General features: G+C 47.0%; 1 protein-coding gene across 1 annotated transcript; it reads right to left on the reverse strand.

Annotated features, from left to right (window-relative positions):
* Window positions 1-16,632: 16,632 nt before the first annotated feature.
* Window positions 16,633-18,279, reverse strand: CLPSL2 (colipase like 2). Its single transcript, XM_053603596.1, has 3 exons — window positions 18,208-18,279; window positions 17,408-17,530; window positions 16,633-16,728 (listed from the first exon to the last, which is right to left on the reverse strand). Exons 1-3 carry the CDS (start codon window positions 18,277-18,279, stop codon window positions 16,633-16,635), a joined length of 291 nt encoding a protein of 96 aa, XP_053459571.1.
* Window positions 18,280-18,649: the final 370 nt, after the last annotated feature.

An 18,649-nucleotide genomic window follows, 5' to 3' on the forward strand; every position in this document is an offset into this window, starting at 1 on the left:
AAATGGGTAGAAATTGTAAAGAATTTAATATAAACATGTTATGCCCTCTAGAGCTATCAAACATGAGTCACCGTAGGCAGTACTGAGGCCCCATCACCAAGGCGTGCAAGTAGAAGTCTACAGCCCGTCAGTGGAGATTCATACAGAGAGTGGGGGCAGCGGACCAAATGGCGTTCAGCTGTCCTCCCAAGCCCAGGGTTCTGCAGTTCTATGATCCATGAATCCCGTAGTAACCACAGGCTTCTGAGTTAGGACTGCATTTGGTTACAAGCTGCAGAAAACTCAAGTAATTATGGCTGAAACAAACAGGTCTGATATTTCTCACAGATCAAGAAGTCTAGGGCGGCGCCTGTAGGGCATCAGCCCCATATACTGAGGGTGGCTGGTTCAAACATGACCCCGGCCAAACTGCAACAAAAAATAGCTGGGTGTTGTGGTGGGTGCCTGTAGTCCCAGCTACTCGGGAGGCTGAGGCAAGACAATTGCCTAAGCCCAGGAGTCGGAGGTTGCTATGAGCTGTGACATCACGGCACTCTATAGAGGGCGATAAAGTGAGACTCTGTCTTAAAAAAAAAAAAGAAGCCTAGAGATAGGAAGAGCTGGCATTTGGTGGCTGGCAGCTCCGCCATTCTCCTGATCTTCCCTTCATGGTGCCAAATGCCTCAGCAGCAGCTCCTGACATGCACCCTCCTACCTCATCCTAAGTCAGGGAGCAGTGGAATGGGAGGATGAGCAGCAGGGTGTTTCCCTCCTTTGGAACTAGTTTAATTATGGCAGCAATATATTTTTCCCACCTCCTTTTTTTTCCATTAAAATACATTAAAGACAACTTGTGTCCTCATGTTGCATATTAGATTTCTTAGACTTATTCTTTCTACATAACCACAACTTTGTACGCTTTGACCTAAATCTTCTCTTCCCACCCTCCACTTTCCTCAACTCTGATAACCACCATTTTACTGTTTCTATGTACTTGATTTTTTGTTTGCTTGTTTATTTTAGATTCCAGATGTGAGATTGCACAGCATTTTTCTTTGTGTGTCTGGCTTATTTCACTTAACATAGTGTCCTACAGTTTCATCCATGTTGTTGCAAATGACAGGACCTCCTTCTTTCATACATTGGATAATATCCCACTGTACAGAGCCAGGCATGAGTTGTGCACCTATAGCCCCACCCGCTTGGAAGGCTGAGGCAGGAGGATGGCATGAGCCCAGAAGCTGAGCTGCAGTGAGTCACGGTTGAGCCATTGTACCCTAGCTCAGGCAACACAGTGAAACCTTCTCTCTAAAAAAACAAATTCCATTGTGTATCTATACCTCAATTCCTTTATCCATTATCTGCCAATGGACACTTTGATGTTTCCACATCTTGGCAATTATGAAAAATGCTGCAGTGACCATGAGTGTGCAGATATCTGTACAAGGTGGTGATTTCCTCTTCACGGGGTATATACACAGAAAAGGAACTGCTGGGTCATATTTTTAATTTCTTTAGGACCCTCCCTGCTGTTTCTTCCAATAGCTGTACAAAATCCACAAATCCACATTCCCACCCATAGTGTTCAAGGGTTCCCTTTTCTCTATACTCTGGCCAACACTTGCTATTTCTTGTTTTTTGGGGTTTTTTTGTTTATTTGTTTTTTGAGACAGAGTCTTACTATGTCACCCTCGGTAGAGTGCCTTAGCATCACAGATCACAGCAACCTCAAACTCTTGGGCTAAAGTGATTCACTTTGCCTCAGCCTCCCAAGTAGCTGAGACTACAGGCGCCCACCCACAATGCCTGGTTATTTTTTGTTGTTGTTGTTGTCATTGTCATTTAGCAGGCCCAGGCCGGGTTCAAACCCACCATCCCCGGTGTATGTGCCTGACACTCTAATCACTAAGCTACAGGCACTGAGCCTGTTTGTTTTTTAAAAGCCATCCCTGTCTTTATAAAAAGAAATATCAGGAGATGGTATCTCATAGTTTCATTTGCATTTCCTTAATGATTAATGATGCTGAATGCCTTTCCATATACCAGTTAGCCATTTGTTTTGTTTTGTTTTACTTCATTTTGAGACAGAATCTCACTTTGTCACCCTCAGTAGAGTGCTGTGACATCACAGCTCACAGCAACCTCAAAATCTTGGGCTCAAGTGATTCTCTTGCCTCAGCCACCCAAGTAGCTGGGACTATAGGTGTCTGCCACAACATCTGGCTATTTTTAGAGATGAGGTCTCGCTCTGGCTCAGGCTGGTCTTGAACCTGTGAACTTAGGCAATCCACCTGCCTTAGGCTCCCAGCAGTTAGCCATTTTAATGTCTTCTTTAACGAATTATCTAGTGGGTCCTTTGCCTATTTTTTAATCAGGTTGTGTTTTGTTTTTTGTTTCATTGCTATTGAGTTGTTTGAGTTCCTTACATATTTTGGATATTAATTCCTTATCAAATAGATGGTTTGCAAAATCATCTCCCAAACTGTTGGCTGCCTGTTCATTTTGTTGATCATTTTCTTTGCTGTGTAGAAATGTTGTGTTTTTCTTTTTTTTTTTTTTTTTTTGTGGGGGGTGGGGTGTTGAGACAGAGTCTCATGCTATCGCCCTGGGTAGACTGCTGTGGCATCACAGCTCACAGCAACCTCCAACTCTTGGGCTTAAGCAATTCACTTGCCTCAGCCTCCCAAGTAGCTAGGACTATAGGTGTCTGCCAACACCCGGTTATTTTTAGAGACGGGTTCTTGCTCTAGCTCAGGCTGGTCTCAAACCTGTGAGCTCAGGTGATCCGCCCACCTGGGCCTCCCAAAGTGCTGGCATTATAGGCATGAGCCATCGCACAGGCCCCTGGGTTTATTTTTGGGCTTTCTATTCTCCCCACCCCCTTATAACTTCTTAAGACATTGGGCCAGGCACAGTGGTGCTATAGTCCCAGCTACTTGAGAAGCTAAGGTGGGAAGTTTGATTGAGACTAGCCTGAACCACACAGAGAACAATCCTCTCTCAAACACTGAGTATCCTTGAGCAGGTTTCCAGCCTGCCTCTTCTCCTAGCAAGGTTGTTTCATAGACTTTCTCTGAATAGGGGGAGTTCACATAACACTATGAAAGTCCAGTTGTCTGTCTGATACATTTAATACAGGTTAACATATTCTACCAAAGTATACTCTACACAGGTTTGTTGTAACTTACCAGGAGGTGTTCTAAGTAAGACCATTGTTTCTTTTTCCCTTTTTCTTTTCTTTTTTTTTTCTTAAGAGGCAGGATCTCACTCAACTGTGCAGGCTGAAGTGCAGGGGCAGATCAGAGCTCACTGCAGCCTCAAACTCCTCTGAGCTCAAGTGACCCTCCCTCCTCAGCATCCCAAGTAGCAAGGGCCACAGGTGAACACTACCATGGCTGGTTAGTTTTTTTAATTTCTTGTGGAATCAGAACCTTGCTACATTGCTTAGGCTGGTCTTGAACTCCTGACCCGAAGTGGTCCTTCCACTCAGCCTCCCAAAGTGCTGGGGTTACAGGCATGAGCCACAATGCCCAGCTCCTATTACAGTTTGTATCTGAACTCCTGAGCTCTTGCATTGTAAGTCCAACATCCTGGAGGATATGCTTGGCTCAGTTCTGGGGGCATATTTAATCAGAGGTACAGCTGAGTATGGAACCTTAGGTCCAAAACCCAAAGAAGTTAACTCCACAATGTAACCTGAATATAACAGGGCTTCCTTGAGGCCCACCTCTGCTGAGGACTCACTGCACACAAACAAGCAAGCTGGCATTGAATTCTAGAAGCCTCACAAAACATAGTGAGATTTCCTAAAACTCCTCTGGACTAGCTCTTCCCCATCCCCACACTGCACAGGAGTGCTTCCGTCTTCCTTTTCTCCTGTTTCCTTGGCTCTCCTCCCTTTCTCATCCCTCCCTTCTCTTCTTGCCTCCCAAAAGATTCAGATTTATCACTTTCAAACTGTATGACTTTGAGCAGGTTACTCACTCCCTCTCAGTTTCCCCACCTGTAAAACAGAGCTGATAGGTTTGTGGTACTGTTGCAGGATTAAATGAGGCCGGGTGTGTAAGGCATCTGGAGCTGCTCCTGGCATCTAGTAAGTGCTCAGTGAACACGAGAAACTCCTAATACACATGTATGTTTTGTACACCTTCTTTCATATTTCTGAAGTTTAAGGTCAGGGGAACAGAGAGATCAGGTATAAACTAGGTTTTCAGAGGGTAGATTATGGAGTGAGCTGAAGACACAAAGGGGTCGGGTTGAGGGGGAGCTTAGATCCCCTTTGGGGGACTTTCAGTCATCCCCCAACTAGGGAAATACCCCAACCCAACAGTATCCCCTCCTACTTCCTCCCTCATGTCCCCCACCCCAGTAACCTGCTGTACCATACCCATCCCAGCCCCACACAACCAGGCCCCAGCTCTGTGGGTAACAAATACCAAAACGCTTCATTTCAATGATGGTGCATCATCCCTTCCTTCTTCCCCTCTACTGTTGATGGAGGCTCTAGGGACCAAGGGCAGGAACACACAATTCTAGGTATATAGGATGGTGGATGGCAGAGGCAGCAAGAAAGAGGAAGCATTAGAAGAACATTTTCTTAGCTGGCCTCTTCTTTTCCAATTTTCTGACAATGGCTGGGAGTGTTTCCAAAAGATTTCTCATTCTTCGGAAATACACAAGTCAGGTTTGGCAGGGAGGGACACTATACAGGCCAAAGAACATCTGGGGAAGGCAAGACTTTGACCTTGACCTTGGGGCTTCTCTCCCCTCAGCCCCAAGTCCAGCTCCAAAGACCATCTGCTTGCCCACAGCCAGAAGCTTGGGGACAGGGACCCCTCCCCAGCTGCTCAGCATGGCTCCTCCATTGCCTAGTCAAGGCTGACTCCTGGAGTTGCTCAGTGCCCGCCCTCCCAGCTCCACCCTGCCTGTCATTAACTCAGTTGGCTGTCCTAAATCTGGGAATACCACTGTTGTAGGCCCCCATCTCTTCTCCTCAGATCCTCTCATAGGCAAATCAACTGCCCTCTCTGCACACCCAGCTCAGAGGCTGCCTCTGCCCATCTCTGGCCCAGGGCCACAGCAGAACTACTGGGGCTGAGTGAAGAGGGGGTGTCCAGGGCAGAGGTAGCACCTAGCCATTCCCATTTTCTTTGCTACTTTCAGGGTTTCCTGAGAAGACCCACAGAGAGTAAGATCCCACATTATAAAGCGGAGCATCCCTTCCCCTGCTTCCCATCTGGGATTCCAAGGCCCTGGTAGGTTCCCTTCTCAAGTCTGCCCACAGGCACCCCCAGGTGGCTTGGAGGTGCATCCCCACGACCCTTTCCCCTTCGCCAGGAATGTGGGCCCTCCCTGCCCCCCTTCCCCCTGCTCCCCACCAGCTCTCCTCAGGCGTGGACACTCACCTACATGTGACTCAAGCTACCCTCAGACCCCCTCTCTGCCCAGTGGGACTCACAGCCGTAGGACACCTGGCAGGCAGCACTGGGTCCAGCACAACTTGCTCTTGATGCAAATCTCCCTGAGCTCCTGCAGGGAGACACCCACCGCTGGCCTTTCTCCCCACTCGCCACCACCTCCCACTCCTGCCAGGCAGGGAGGGCTCTAGCTGGGGACTGGGTACATCTGTGCAGACAGGGTGTGACTAGAGGGGACTGAACAGTTTTCAAAGGTTTACCCTTAGATGTTCCCCAGATAGGTCGCTTCTCACACGCAAGTGTGTGTGAGACTATCCTGTGGTTCTCGTGCTCTGCCTTCTGCTGTGGGCTTTTACTCTTCTGCAAACTCCTACTTACCCTTTCAGCCGAGTTTGACTGTCACCTACATGTCCCCCCAACTCCCATCCCACACACATACACATCAATAACCCTTGATATTAGAGTTTAGGATATTATCTATCATGGTCACCAATCAGCTTTCTGTCAAAAAATTTCAATAATCATTGAACGAGCAAACACTGAGCCTGTACTGTACACCAGGCACAGTTACAGGTGCTGGGGATACAGCTAGGAACAAAACAAATCCCTGCTGTCTTGGAGCTGACATTCCAGAGCAGCACTGTCCAACAAAGATTTTTACAATAATGAAAATGTGCTTTATCTGCACTGTCAATCCAGTAGCCACAGGTGGATAGAGAGCACTTGAAATGTGGTTAGATCAACTGAAGAGCTGAATTTTATTTGTTTATTTTTGAGACAGAGTCTCAGTTTGTCACCCCCAGTAGAGTGCTCTGATGTCATAGCTCACAGCAACTTCAAACTCTTGGGCTCAAGAGATCCTCTTACCTCAGCCTCCTGAGTAGCTGGAACTACAAGTACCCACCACAATACCCGGCTATTTTTAGAGACAAGGTCTTACTCTGACTCAGGCTGGTCTCAAACTCCTAAACTCAGGCAATCCACCCACCTCAGCTTCCCAGAGTGCTGGGATTACAGGCGTAGTCTAATTGATATTAGAGTTTAGGATATTATCTATCATGGCCACCCATCAGGCATGGCCACCATGCCTGCCAAGATTAATCTTTAGGCCAGGCGAGGTGGCTCACGCCTGTAATCCTAGCACTCTGAGAGGCCGAGGTGGGTGGACTGCCTGACCTTACAGGTTCAGCAGAGTGAACCAGAGCAGCACTGTCCAACAGAGCTTTTTACGATAATGAAAGCACAGAAAAGACCAGCCTAAGCAAGAGGGAGACCTCATCTCTAAAAATAGCCAGGTGTTGTGGCAGGTGCCTATAGTCCCAGCTACTTGGGAGGCTGAGGCAAGAGAATCACTTGAGCCCAAGAGTTTGAGGTTGCTGTGAGCTGTGATGCCACAGCACTCTATCGAGGATGACAAAGTGAAACTCTGTCTCAAAAAACATAAAAAAAGATTAGGTGGTGCCTGTAGCTCAGTGGGTGTGGTGCTGGCCACATACACTGAGGCTGGCAGGTTTGAACCCAGCCTAGGCCTGCTAAACAACAATGACAACTGCAACAACAACAAAAAATAGCCAGGCGTTGTGGCGGGCACCTGTAATCTCAGCTACTTGGGAGGCTGAGGCAAGACAATCGCTTAAGCCCAAGAGTTTGAGGTAGCTATGAGCTGAGACACCATGGCACTCTACCCAGGGTGACAGCTTGAGATTCTGTCTCGAAAAAAAAAAAAAAAAAAAGAGAGAGAAAAGAAAAGATGAATGGAGGTCAGGAAAGTGTTGCCTGTAGAGCTCTTGGTGGGGGGAGCATGAGCGAGCCTTCCCAGGTACTGGGATGCTCCACATCTGGTTCTCACAGGCATGGGGAGCGTGGCTGCATAGGTTAAAACCCATTAATTTTCATGTAAAGTCAAGATTTGGACAACTTACTGTGTGTAATTTTTACTTAACATTTACACATATGGTATTATGAATTGATATTTATATTTTATGTGTAATCATATCTATTGTATATGATTAAGTGCTATTAGAAAATAGAGCAGGAAAGGAGGATTGGTTTGGCTATAACCTCTTCCTGGTCTCCCTGCTTTTCCACTCTAGCCCGTAACCCTTAGGCCACCCACTGCCCCCTTCTCACCCCTTTCTTACCCCTCACCCACTCAGCCTTCTCCCACCAACTCCCAGAACAGCTAGAAGAGCCATTTTAATAGGTAACACTTACCATACCATTCTCCAAATTCAAAGCTACCCCTGGGTCTTTGAATCCACTACTTTCCTGATCCCAGGGCATTTGCACTTGCTGGCCTGCAGCCCAGAACACCTTGCCCTGTGATCTCTCTGGCTGCCTCCCTCTCTTGCCTCAGGCTGAAGCCTACCAGCTAGACTAATCCGCATCACCTGGTTTTGCTGTATTCATAGCACTATGACTCTCTGGAATTATCTGCTTTTTCTTTTCCTTTTTTTTTTTTCCGTTGAGACAGAGTCTCAAGTCGCCCTGGGTAAAGTGATGTGGCATCATAGCTCACAGCAACCTCAAACTCTTGGGCTTAAGCAATCCTCTTGCCTCATTTTTGCTATTATTTTTTTAGTAGAGACGGGGTCTTGCTTTTTGCTCAGGCTGGTCTCGAACTGGTGAGCTCAAGCTATCCACCTGACTCAGCCTTCCAGAGTGCTAAGATTATAGGCATGAGTCACTGCACCCAGTCTTGCTTTTTCTTTTATTTAAATCATTCATCTCCGGGCAGCGCCTATGGCTCAGTGAGTAGGGCTCCCATATACGGAGGGTGGTGGGTTTGGCCGGCCCCAGCCAAACTGCAACAAAAAAGTAGCTGGGCATTGTGGCAGGTGCCTGTAGTCCCAGCTATTCGGGAGGCTGAGACAAGAGAGCTGCTTGAGCCTAAGAGTTTAAGGTTGCTGTGAGCTATGACGCCATAGTACTCTACTGAGGGTGACAAAGTGAGACTCTGTCTCAAAAAAAAAAAAAGGAGCCTTCTTTACTATATCACAGAAGTTACATATGTCACTGGTGGCCACAAATATTCACAGTAGCCCAAGGTACCTGAAGAAAGGCAATCAATTTTTCTTGTGCCAAGGAAGAAGAAAAGCAATGGGACCTGGTAAATCCACAGCCTCTGCTTGGAAGAGGGTGGAGAGGGTGAGCTCAAGGGGTGGAGACCTCACCCTAGAAATATGGCTTCTGAGGAAGGTGCTGAAATAAGCCTTATCAGGAGAGGAGGGAAATAGTTCAGTTTAGGTGGCCGGGGGCTTTTGCCTTTTCTTTTTTGTTTTAGAGGTTACATAATAATTATACATATTAAGCTTCAGCCTTTTCAATTTCAAGACTCTTCCACATCCCTAACAACACCTCAAGAAACATACTAACATTTGAATGTCCAGCTGCAGAAAAAGTTGCTGCTAAATCTACATATTAACTTCCATAAAGCAACAAACAAAACCAAGTATTTATTACTACAGCAAAAAAGGGAGATGCTGAAAATCTGCTCACTTTGAAGTCACAGCAACTCAGCCCAAACTGGTTGAGGAAAAGTGTGAATTTACTGGCATGCTTAACTTTAACCACAGATGTATATTCTCCCATGTTCAAAGTCCTGCTCCTGTACAAATCCTAGGCTTCATGTGCCCTTCCAAATCTATTGTTATGATTGGGGCAACAGAATGTACCTCTGGGCTCCTCACTGAATCAGTCTCTGTGTCTGGAGGATTCAATGTTCTGATGTGAATAGAGCTCTACTCAGCCTCCAGGACTGGGACTAGAAGTGGATGGTTTCCTTAAAGGGAACTCAGAGTTATCAAGAGAAAGGGAGCACTGGGTCTCTGGGATGCAAAATCTATAAATAATACTGCAAATGGGAATTTTTAAGGGGTTAACCATTATGTCTAATTTGAAGCAATGCAAAGTGTCATTGGCACAATTTTGTGAACTAAAATAAAACCTTAAGCCCCCCAGCTGACTAAATGGACCCCATCTTGGCCAGGGGGATTCCAGAAATACCTTAAAGCTAAGTTGCTAGCCTTGAGAAGGGAAGTTATACCCCTCTCCCTTCTTGAAGATATCCTTTGTACCTCATTAACAGGCCTCAAGCTATGTGAGGCAAAGCTTAGACCACACTTTCAAGATAACCATTTACTTAATAGATCACTTGAATCTTATATATATCTCATTGTTTGTTTCTAATTAACAGATTTCCTTAATTTAAAACATTCATTCCAAATTCTTAGACAAAGCTTTATTATTTTTTTTTTCTTTTCTTTCTTATTTTTTTTTTTTTAGACAGAATCTCACTTTGTCACCCTGGATAGAGTGTCATGGTGTCACAGCTCACAGCAACCTCAAACTCCTGGGCTCTAGCGATTCTCTTGCCTCAGCCTCCTGAGTAGCTGGGACTACAGGCACCTGCCATAATGCTGGTTATTTTTACTTTTTTCCTCTCTTTTTAAAAACATATATATTTTATTTATTTATTTTTTTTTTTTTGAGACAGAAATATTTGGTTTTCACTTTGGCACCCTTGGTAGAGTGTCATGGCATCATAGCTCACAGCAACCTTAAACTTCTGGGCTTGAGTGATTATCTTGCCTCAGCCTCCCAAGTTTGGGAGGCTGGGACTACAGGCACCTGCCACAATGCTCAGTTATTTTTAGAGATGAGGTCTCACTCTGGCTCAGGCTGGTCTCGAATCTGTAAGCTCAGGCAATCCACCCACCTTGGCCTCCCAGGTGCTGGGATTACAGGCATGAGCCTCCAGTTAATTTTAGAGACCAGGTCTTGCTCTGGTTCAGGCTGGTCTCCAACTCCTGAGCTCAGGTAATGCACCTGTCCAGGCCTCCCAAAGTATTAGGATTACAGGCATGAGCCACTGTGCCTGGCCCAAAGCTTCATTTCTTTAAGCAATTACAAATTAAAGAATTTTTAACCCGCCTATAACCCATAATGTCCCAATTCAAGATGTCCTGCCTTTACTGACCAAACCAATGTATGCCTTCCATATATCAATTTTATGACTTTACTTGTACTGCCTGTCACTCTAAAATGTATAAAACCAAACTATAACCCAACCATGGTGAGACTCCTTGCTCACGGCTTTTTAGGCATGGCTCTCTGGGCTGTTGTTCCACATATTTAGTTCTGAATAAACCTCTTTAAATTATTTTACAGAGTTTGAGCTCTTTCCCCTTGGCAACTTTTATTGTGTATTTAATATTTATTGATTTCTAATTTTCTTTTTTTTTGAGACAGAGTCTCACGATGTTGCCCTCAGTAGAGTGCTGAGGGATTCTCTTGCCTTAGCCTCCCAAGTAGCTGGGATTACAAGTGCCCGCCACAAAGCCCAGCTATTTTTTTTTTTTTTTGCAGTTGTCATTGTTTAGCAGGCTCAGGCGGGTTTGAATCCACCAGCCCCAGTGTATGTGTCCCATGCCCTAAGCACTGAGCTACGGGTGCCAAGCCTGATTTTTAGTTTTATAAAAGTACTTATGAGACCTTTCATAACTCACTACAAATCCTAGGCCTCATATGCCCTCCAAACCTATCAGGGCAACAGTAGGTTCCACTGAATCAGTCTCTCTGGAGAATTCAGCTCTCTCTACAATGCAATTGTGTTCCAAATGAATTCCTTACATTTAAAGAGGGCTTAGTATTCTAGAAGCAGCTTTATCTACACTTGGACGTTTTCCTTCTCTGCCAGTAAGGAAAACAATCTACTCCAGGTATTCAAGCACTGAGAATTTAACATAAGGAATCAATCACACAGGTAACAGAAGAGCTGAGAAACAGTGGTGAGGAGACTGGGTAGTCTCAGCTACTTGGGAGGCTAAGGCAAGAGAATTGCTTAAGCCCAAGAGTTTGAGGTTGCTATGAGCTGTGAGGTCATGGCACTCTACTGAGGGCAACATAGTGAGACTGTCTCAAAAAAAAAAAAAAAGAGGAAGACACCAATGACCCTATGGCTGGAGGAACAATGTGAGAGGCGATGTGGCTGAAGGGGCAGGGGAAGAGTGCAGAGGTGGGGCTCTCCTAAAGGACCAGCAGCCACGGAAGAGACAAGAGATGCTGGCGATACTTCCCCACACTAAGGGGAAGTGGAGAACTTCATGACATCGGCCCTTCTCTTGCCCTGCAATCTTCAGCCAGACATGAAACCAGAGGACACAGAAGGCGGGGAGATGTACTTCCCAAGGATAAGGCGCAGAGCAGGAGGAGGGCAAAGAAGACATAACTGGCATGCCTTCCCTTCCCAACCCACCTGGCTTCTGTCTCCCCACTTCTGTCCCTCTCGCATTCCTCAAGTCTGCGTCAGAGTGCTTTACTTGTAGGGGGACTTGGGGAATGGAGGCCAGTTAAAGATATAGATACCCCACAAATTAAGCCTAGAGGCACCATGATTTACATGTCTGGGGCGGGGAGACATCACTCTGTGAGAAGAACCTCATAATTTTCCTTTGTTTTTAATTTTCAATCTTCATGAATATTTTGCCATTTTTTACCTCTTAGAGAAAAGAAAGCTATGACTTGGTCATGGATCTAGCTATATATAGGTGCCCTCCCAAGTCAGCAATGACAATTCCACCATGTTTCCCACAGTGACTCAACTAGGGCTCACCACAGCCTTGCTGGGAAGTTGGGGTTGTGAGCTCCCCTTCCACAAACACTACCTAATACTAGAGCCTTACAGAGATGTAGGCACTCCCCACAATACCACCATTAATTCTCGGTCTTGGGATCAAAGTTTTTCTTGCTTCTTAAAATAATAATAAAAGGCTTTGTGGCAGCAAATTGTTCTTAGCATACATTCTCTTTTTGTCCTTTAATAATAGAACACCCAAGTTTCAGTTGGGCACTAGGATGTCCCAATAAAAATCTCATTTCCCAGTCTCCCTTGCAGCTAGCTCAGGCCACATGACTAAATTTTACCCAATGGAATGTAAGTGAAAATAATTCCTGCTGCTTCTTGTCATGCCCTTAAAAGGATGGGTGGTATTTGCTGTCCTTCATCTCCCTTTCTGCTACATGGAATGGGAACCCAGCAAATACTGTGATGAGCCATCTTCGACCACATGGCGGAAGCAAACATTCAAGGGTAGTTTCCAACTAGCGTGTCTGAAGACAACATCCCTTCAGCCTTCAGGACACCTTCTTTGCGGCCCCAAAGCCCTGAACTTTTGCCCTAAGATGCTATACAGAAACTGTGTCTCTATGTGTACCGTGGTGTTAAAAAAAAAAAAAAGAGAGAGAGTTGGGGGGTGCAGAGCAGCAGGTGGCTGAGGGGCGATATGGAGGGAGGTAGCAGCACAGGCAGCCTCCCTGGGCAGCACCTTCTCCAGACTACCTGTGAGAAACTGACCTTGCTTATGCCGTCATTGTTTCTGTCCCTACAAACTTATATCCTAAAGAACACAGAAGGTTTGGCTTTAGAAATGACCTTAATGTCTACCCATTGAGAAATAGTTAAGTAAAGTATGGGCCATATGTATAAAGAAATTGGGATTAGGCAGTTATTAATGTTTTTGAAAATACTTTGGTGCTATGGTAGAAATGATCAGGATATGATACAGGTGTATGGATGGATGTTCTTTATAAGGAAATAAAAGAGAAATCATTAACTCATAGTTTTTCTATAAGGACTAAAATCAATCTCACTTTCTACTTGCTCTGCCTAGCAGACTTAACCTGTTTCCCCGAAAATAAGACATCCTCCGAAAATAAGACCTACTTACAGGAAAGATAAGACGTCCCCTGAAAATAAGACCTAGCACATCTTTGGGAGCACACCTTAAAATAAGACACTGTCTTATTTTTGGGAAAACAGGGTACTAGCAGGCTCCCTGTGGATTTCTGTTTTCACAAACCTTTGAGGAGTCCAGCAGATGAAAAAGAAATGTAAATTTTCTTTATAATTACTAGACTATCTAGGAGGCCAGGGTGAGAGTATCACTTGAGCTCAAACATTAAAGACCAGCCTGAGCAAAAGCAAGACACTGTCTCTACTTAAAAAATAGAAAAACTGGGCCAACTAGGTGGCTCACACCTGTAATCCTAGCATTCTGGGAGGCCTACGTGGATGGATCTCCTGAGCTAAAGAGTTCCAGACAGCCTAAGCAAGAGTGAGATCCCATCTCCCAAAATAGCCAGGTGTTATGCAGCCTATACACCCAGCTACTTGGGAGGCTGAGGCAAGAGGATCTCTTGAACCCAAAAGTTTGAGGTTGTGGTGAGCTACGACGCCATGGTACTCTACCGAGGGTAACAAAAAGAAACTCTGTCTCAAAATTTAAAAAAAGAAAAGAAAAATTAGGCCAAGTGCAGTGGCTCATGCCTGTAATCCTAACACTCTGGGAGGCTGAGGGTGGATCACTTGAGCTCAAGTGTTCAAGACCGTCCTGAGGCTCAGTGCCCTTAGCACAGTGGTTACAGCGCCAGCCACATTCACTGAGGCTGGCGGGTTCGAACCTGACCCAGGCCAGCTAAACAACAATGACAACCGCAACAAAAAATAGGCATTCTGGTGGGCACCTGTAGTCCCAGCTACTTGGGAGGCTGAGGCAAGAGAATCGCTTAAGCCCAACAGCTTGAGGTTGCTGTGAGCTGTGACACTACAGCACTCCATCGAGGGTGACATAGTGAGACTCTATCTCAACAACAACAACAACAACAAAAAAAATACCATCCTGAGCAAGAGTGAGACCCCCATCTCATCTAAAAATAGAAAACAAACGAACAAAGAAAAAAAAAGCCACAAGTAGCCCGGCATTGTGTCAGGTTCCTGTAGTCTCAGCTACTCAGGAGGCTAAGGCAAGAAGTTTGCTTGAGCCCAAGAGGTGTTTGAGGTTGCTGTGAGCTATGATGCCGTGGCACTCTACCCAGGTCGACAGAATGAGATTCTATCTAAAAAAAAAAAAAAATTAGCCAGGTGACTTGTCAAGAACCTGTAGTCCCAGCTGATCGGGAAGCTGAGGCAGGAGGATCATTTGAGCCCAAGAGTTTGAGGTTGCTATGAGCTAGGCTGATGCCATGGGACTCTGGGACTCTAGTCTGGGCAACAGAATGAGACTGTCTCAAAAAAATAAATAAATAAAATAAAGTAAAAAAAAAAAAATTGCTTGACCTTTTGACTAAATCTGCCTTTTAGAATTTGTTCCTATAGCCTCAAGGGTTCTTGAGTCATCCCTGAAACAACAGAGTATGAGTTAAGCATCAGGCCTCGGACACTGGCAAAAATGATATTTCACGGTAACATCAACAACAGAATCCGAAACATCTGTGATGTCTGTCCCCAACAGCAAAGACAGCTGCTTGTCATCCTGCAGTAGGAAAACTGGATGGACCAGTTTCCCAACACCCTGTGAATCTGGCTGCAATTACCTTTTCTCTTTGCCTCCCCCCACCAAACTCACCTAGCCACTTGACCTCAGGCAGGCAGTCTTCCTTTCTGTCTTTGGGATGACATGCCGTCTGTCCTCCTTTCTGTCTCTTTCCCTCTCTCCTCTTAAGAAGATAAAATAAACTTTATACTTTTATATCCTAATCTTGGTCTAAAGAAATTCTTGGATCCTCCTGCATGGTGCACCTACTGAGCTTTCCACCATAACAACAGAACAAGTGAGTTCTAATTTCTGTGTGAGGAAAAGGATCTCTGAGCTACACTGAGAGGTGGTAAGTGGGTCCAAAGCAAGACAGCCTAAAATAAGGTGAGGTGCAGTCTCAGGGTATCAGTGTGTGGTAGAGTCTAATGGAGGGACCCGCCCAAATAGAATCAACCCATCCAAATCAGATGTCCCACCTAGGGAAGATTAGGCCAACCCCCACCCTTCCAACAGATGTCCCACCCAGGAAAGGGAATGTACCAACCCCCACCCTTCTGACCCTTAAAACGCCCCATCCACCATTACTCACGTGCTGATTTCCTTCTCGAACTCAGCTCGCCCTCACCGGGGTGGAAATAAAAGCTGATGTTGCCCCCACAGAACATAGATTCCGTTTTCCTTTCATTTGAGTTTCGGGATGATTTTTATTTCGGTCTTTGACCTCGCAGTGTGACCAGCAGAGTGGGTTCAGACATGAGAGCTTGGAGGCCAGGCCTCTTCAGCAGGATGTGACCAGGAAAGGAGGTGGAGGTGCAAGTCTCGAAAGTGTCGGTGCCCTCTAGACCGTGGGAACACCAGGTAAAACATGCACCCATCCCCTCAGAGTTTTCCCATCCTGCACATAACCCAGGCTAGGGCAATCGGCAAATTCCCTATGATTAGTTCAGGCAGACTAAGCTAATCCAATCAAAATCAATCTTGGGATATTTGCTGAGAATTCTGGAACAGAGATGTTTTCTCTCTCTGGAAGGCATGGTATGGAGGTAGGAGGCTGTGTGGCTAAGAGCAAGACTTCCTGGCTTTAAGTTCCAGCTTCACTCCTTACTCTGGAAGCCTCAACACTCTACCTATAAAATAGGGATAAATTTAATATCTGCTGCAACCTGTTTTGACAATGAGTTAAGACAGTTAAGGAAGTACAGTGTCTGGACCACAGGAAGTGGGCAATAAATCTCAGCTGTTATTAGATGACACTTGGAACTTTTATGGTAACTGAGAAGGACCTGAACCAGCCCAGCCTCTGGACGTCCATTTCTGGCCACCAATATATCTCCTCATCATATCCAGGGGATTGACATTTCATATACTTAAAGCAGAAAGAGTCCCACTGATACTCCAACAGTGTGACCTGGGGCAAGTCACATAGCTCCTCTGAGCCCCAGTTCTTCATCCACACCCACAGGCACAGTTTTGCACTGATACTTCTCCATACATTCTCTCTCTCCTAATGATCTCCACCCTACTGCTCCCACAAATCATTCAGATAGCCCCTCTCAGTCCTTCACCACACCCAGCCTCTCCAGGCCTGGTCAACCCTGCCCCTCCCCCGAAGTCCTCCAACCTGCGAGTTGGCCTTTTCCTGGACCAACCCCCTTCTCCCCCAACACCCCCTGCCCTGAGCTCCCCCAGGGCCAAACTCCAGGAGCAGCTCTTTCCCATCTCCAGGCTCCCCCTTCTGCCTGCCCCCAGACTGGAACAATCCTCATGACAGCCCAGCTCCCAGAAAGTGCAGACAGCGGCCAGAACCAAGAAGTGATTTTAATGTCTCAGGAGCTGGATTTGGAGGAAGGATTTGGCATCAAGGGCTTCTGGACCCAAGGGAGGGAGAGGCAGTAGTGACCAGCCTGGTCCTGTGTCCTCCTCTAAATCATATAGCACCGACGGGGACACATCGGGTCTCTGGATACACAATTCAAGCCTATTAGGCACGGGCAGATGATGTTGGTGGCTCCCTTAGTCTGTGGCAAGTGGGGATGAGAGTCATGAGTCACCAGTATGCAGGAAGGAAGAGGGCTGGAACTTGTTGACCAGGAGCAAAAGTGCCAGTGCTGGAGAGGACAGACACAGGGTCTGTGGCTCTGTGGCTTTATACTGTATGGCCTTAGGCAAGTTAATGAGCCTCTCCCACTCGCTGCGTTTCTTGTCTCTCAAAGGGGGACAGTATGAGAGACATACCTGCCTGGGTCACCGTGAGGACTAAATGAGATAAAGTACATCAAGTGCCAATAATGAAAAGCCCCTCTAGCCACTTCAGCCGTAGGGTTGGGCCATGGTAGGGGCCCTACTGAGTCTTTAGGGCTTCGACAGCTCCCCAGACAGGAACGTGGAGGCTGTGCCCATCCTCCTTAGAAAGGTTTGGGCCCAGGGCAGATGAGCAGGAATAAGAGGTACCGAGCCTTCTGCTCCCTGCATTTCTAGCAGTAATACGTAGAAAACAGCAATGCTTGACTGAGCACCTTCTTTGCCAAGACCTGTACTCTTTCCAATGACCTAGTGGGGTAGGCAGTTTGCCTTACTTTGTAGATGAGGCAGAGAACCCAGGTGACCTGTCTGAGGTCAAAAAGACAGGGAGTAGAATTTTAACCTCCCCCACCCCTTCCCTACTTGTCACAAGGAGCTGCCCCACCTGAACCTCACCTGGGGCAAACATGTCATAGTCATTCCGGCCCTGGGAGCACAGAAGGCTCCACCGGAGTCCAAGTTCATGAGGCAGCAGCTACTGTAGCACTCGGAGTGGTGGAAGCACTTGCCCCCGATTATCTGTGGGGACAGGCAGGTTGTCTGCCAGGCTGGGGACAATACCCGACTGGCAACTACTTTGGCTGTGTGGATGGGGAGGGGAGGGTTCCCTTGATTACCAAAAACCCAGGAGTCCAGGCAGAGAGACCATGACATTGTCACCCCCGGGTCCCATCCCCCACTACACCCCTCCTACAGGACTCAGGGAACAGAGAATAAGAGAAAGGAGGGATGGGGCAGGTTTAGCTCCTTCTGTGTTGGGTAGGGAGGGTGGGCAGAAAGAGAGGGAAAGATGGGGAGGAAAGAAAGAGTCTTAGTGCCTAGAGGGGTCACCAGGCAGTGGGCGAGGAGGAGCGGAGGAAGAGGGAGAGAAACTGGAGCAGGTGGAGGGTCTGGAAGCGAGCCCAGGGCCGAGGCAGTGGGGAGGAGAGGCGGGGCAGTAGGGGGGTGGATGCAGAGGGTACCGGCCTTAGGCCAATTTCTCTGGCCTCTAAGGCCACCAGGGGAAGGTAACTTGGCCTTTTAAGCCTGTTTAGGACAATCGCCCACCTCGGCATAAATCCCCAGTTTGGAGGTGGTTCCAGTGCCCACATCTCCCTCCAAAGCTACCGGGGGGCACCTTGGCTCCACTGCTTGGGATGCCCTGTCTGCCACTCCTCTCTCAGGGCAGAAGGTTCTGAAGTATTCTTTTGGCTCACCTTTTTATCCTTCAGAAACATGCCCCAGCAGGGGAGCAGGACCCCCACTAGGAGCATGAAAGCTGTGGCCATGGGAGGTCCTTGGGAGAGGGGCCTTGGGAGAAACCCCCTTCTCCTGTCTCGTGACCTGGTGTCCAGAGCGTGGGTGGTGGGGGCTCGTGGAGGAGTGGAAGGAAGGTGACACGTTCAAGGCTCAGACTGCCAGGGCAAGAGCGAGGGCGGCAGCTCAGCCCTCAGCAGCTGCCCCAGGCACCCCGAGCTTGGGAGGGTTTAAAGTGGAAGGGCGCTCTAGCCTCCAACAGGCAGGATTCTAGACCTGTAGAGGATCCGGGACCGCCTCCTTTTGTGTTACTTTCAAATAAATCTTTTTTTTTTTTTTAAGAGACAGGGTCGGTGGTGCCTGTGGCTCAGTGGGTAGGGCGCCAGCCCCATATACTGAGGG

Source organism: Nycticebus coucang, chromosome 9 (assembly GCF_027406575.1).
Source record: "Nycticebus coucang isolate mNycCou1 chromosome 9, mNycCou1.pri, whole genome shotgun sequence".
In the NCBI taxonomy this organism is placed as follows: Eukaryota; Metazoa; Chordata; class Mammalia; order Primates; family Lorisidae; genus Nycticebus; species Nycticebus coucang.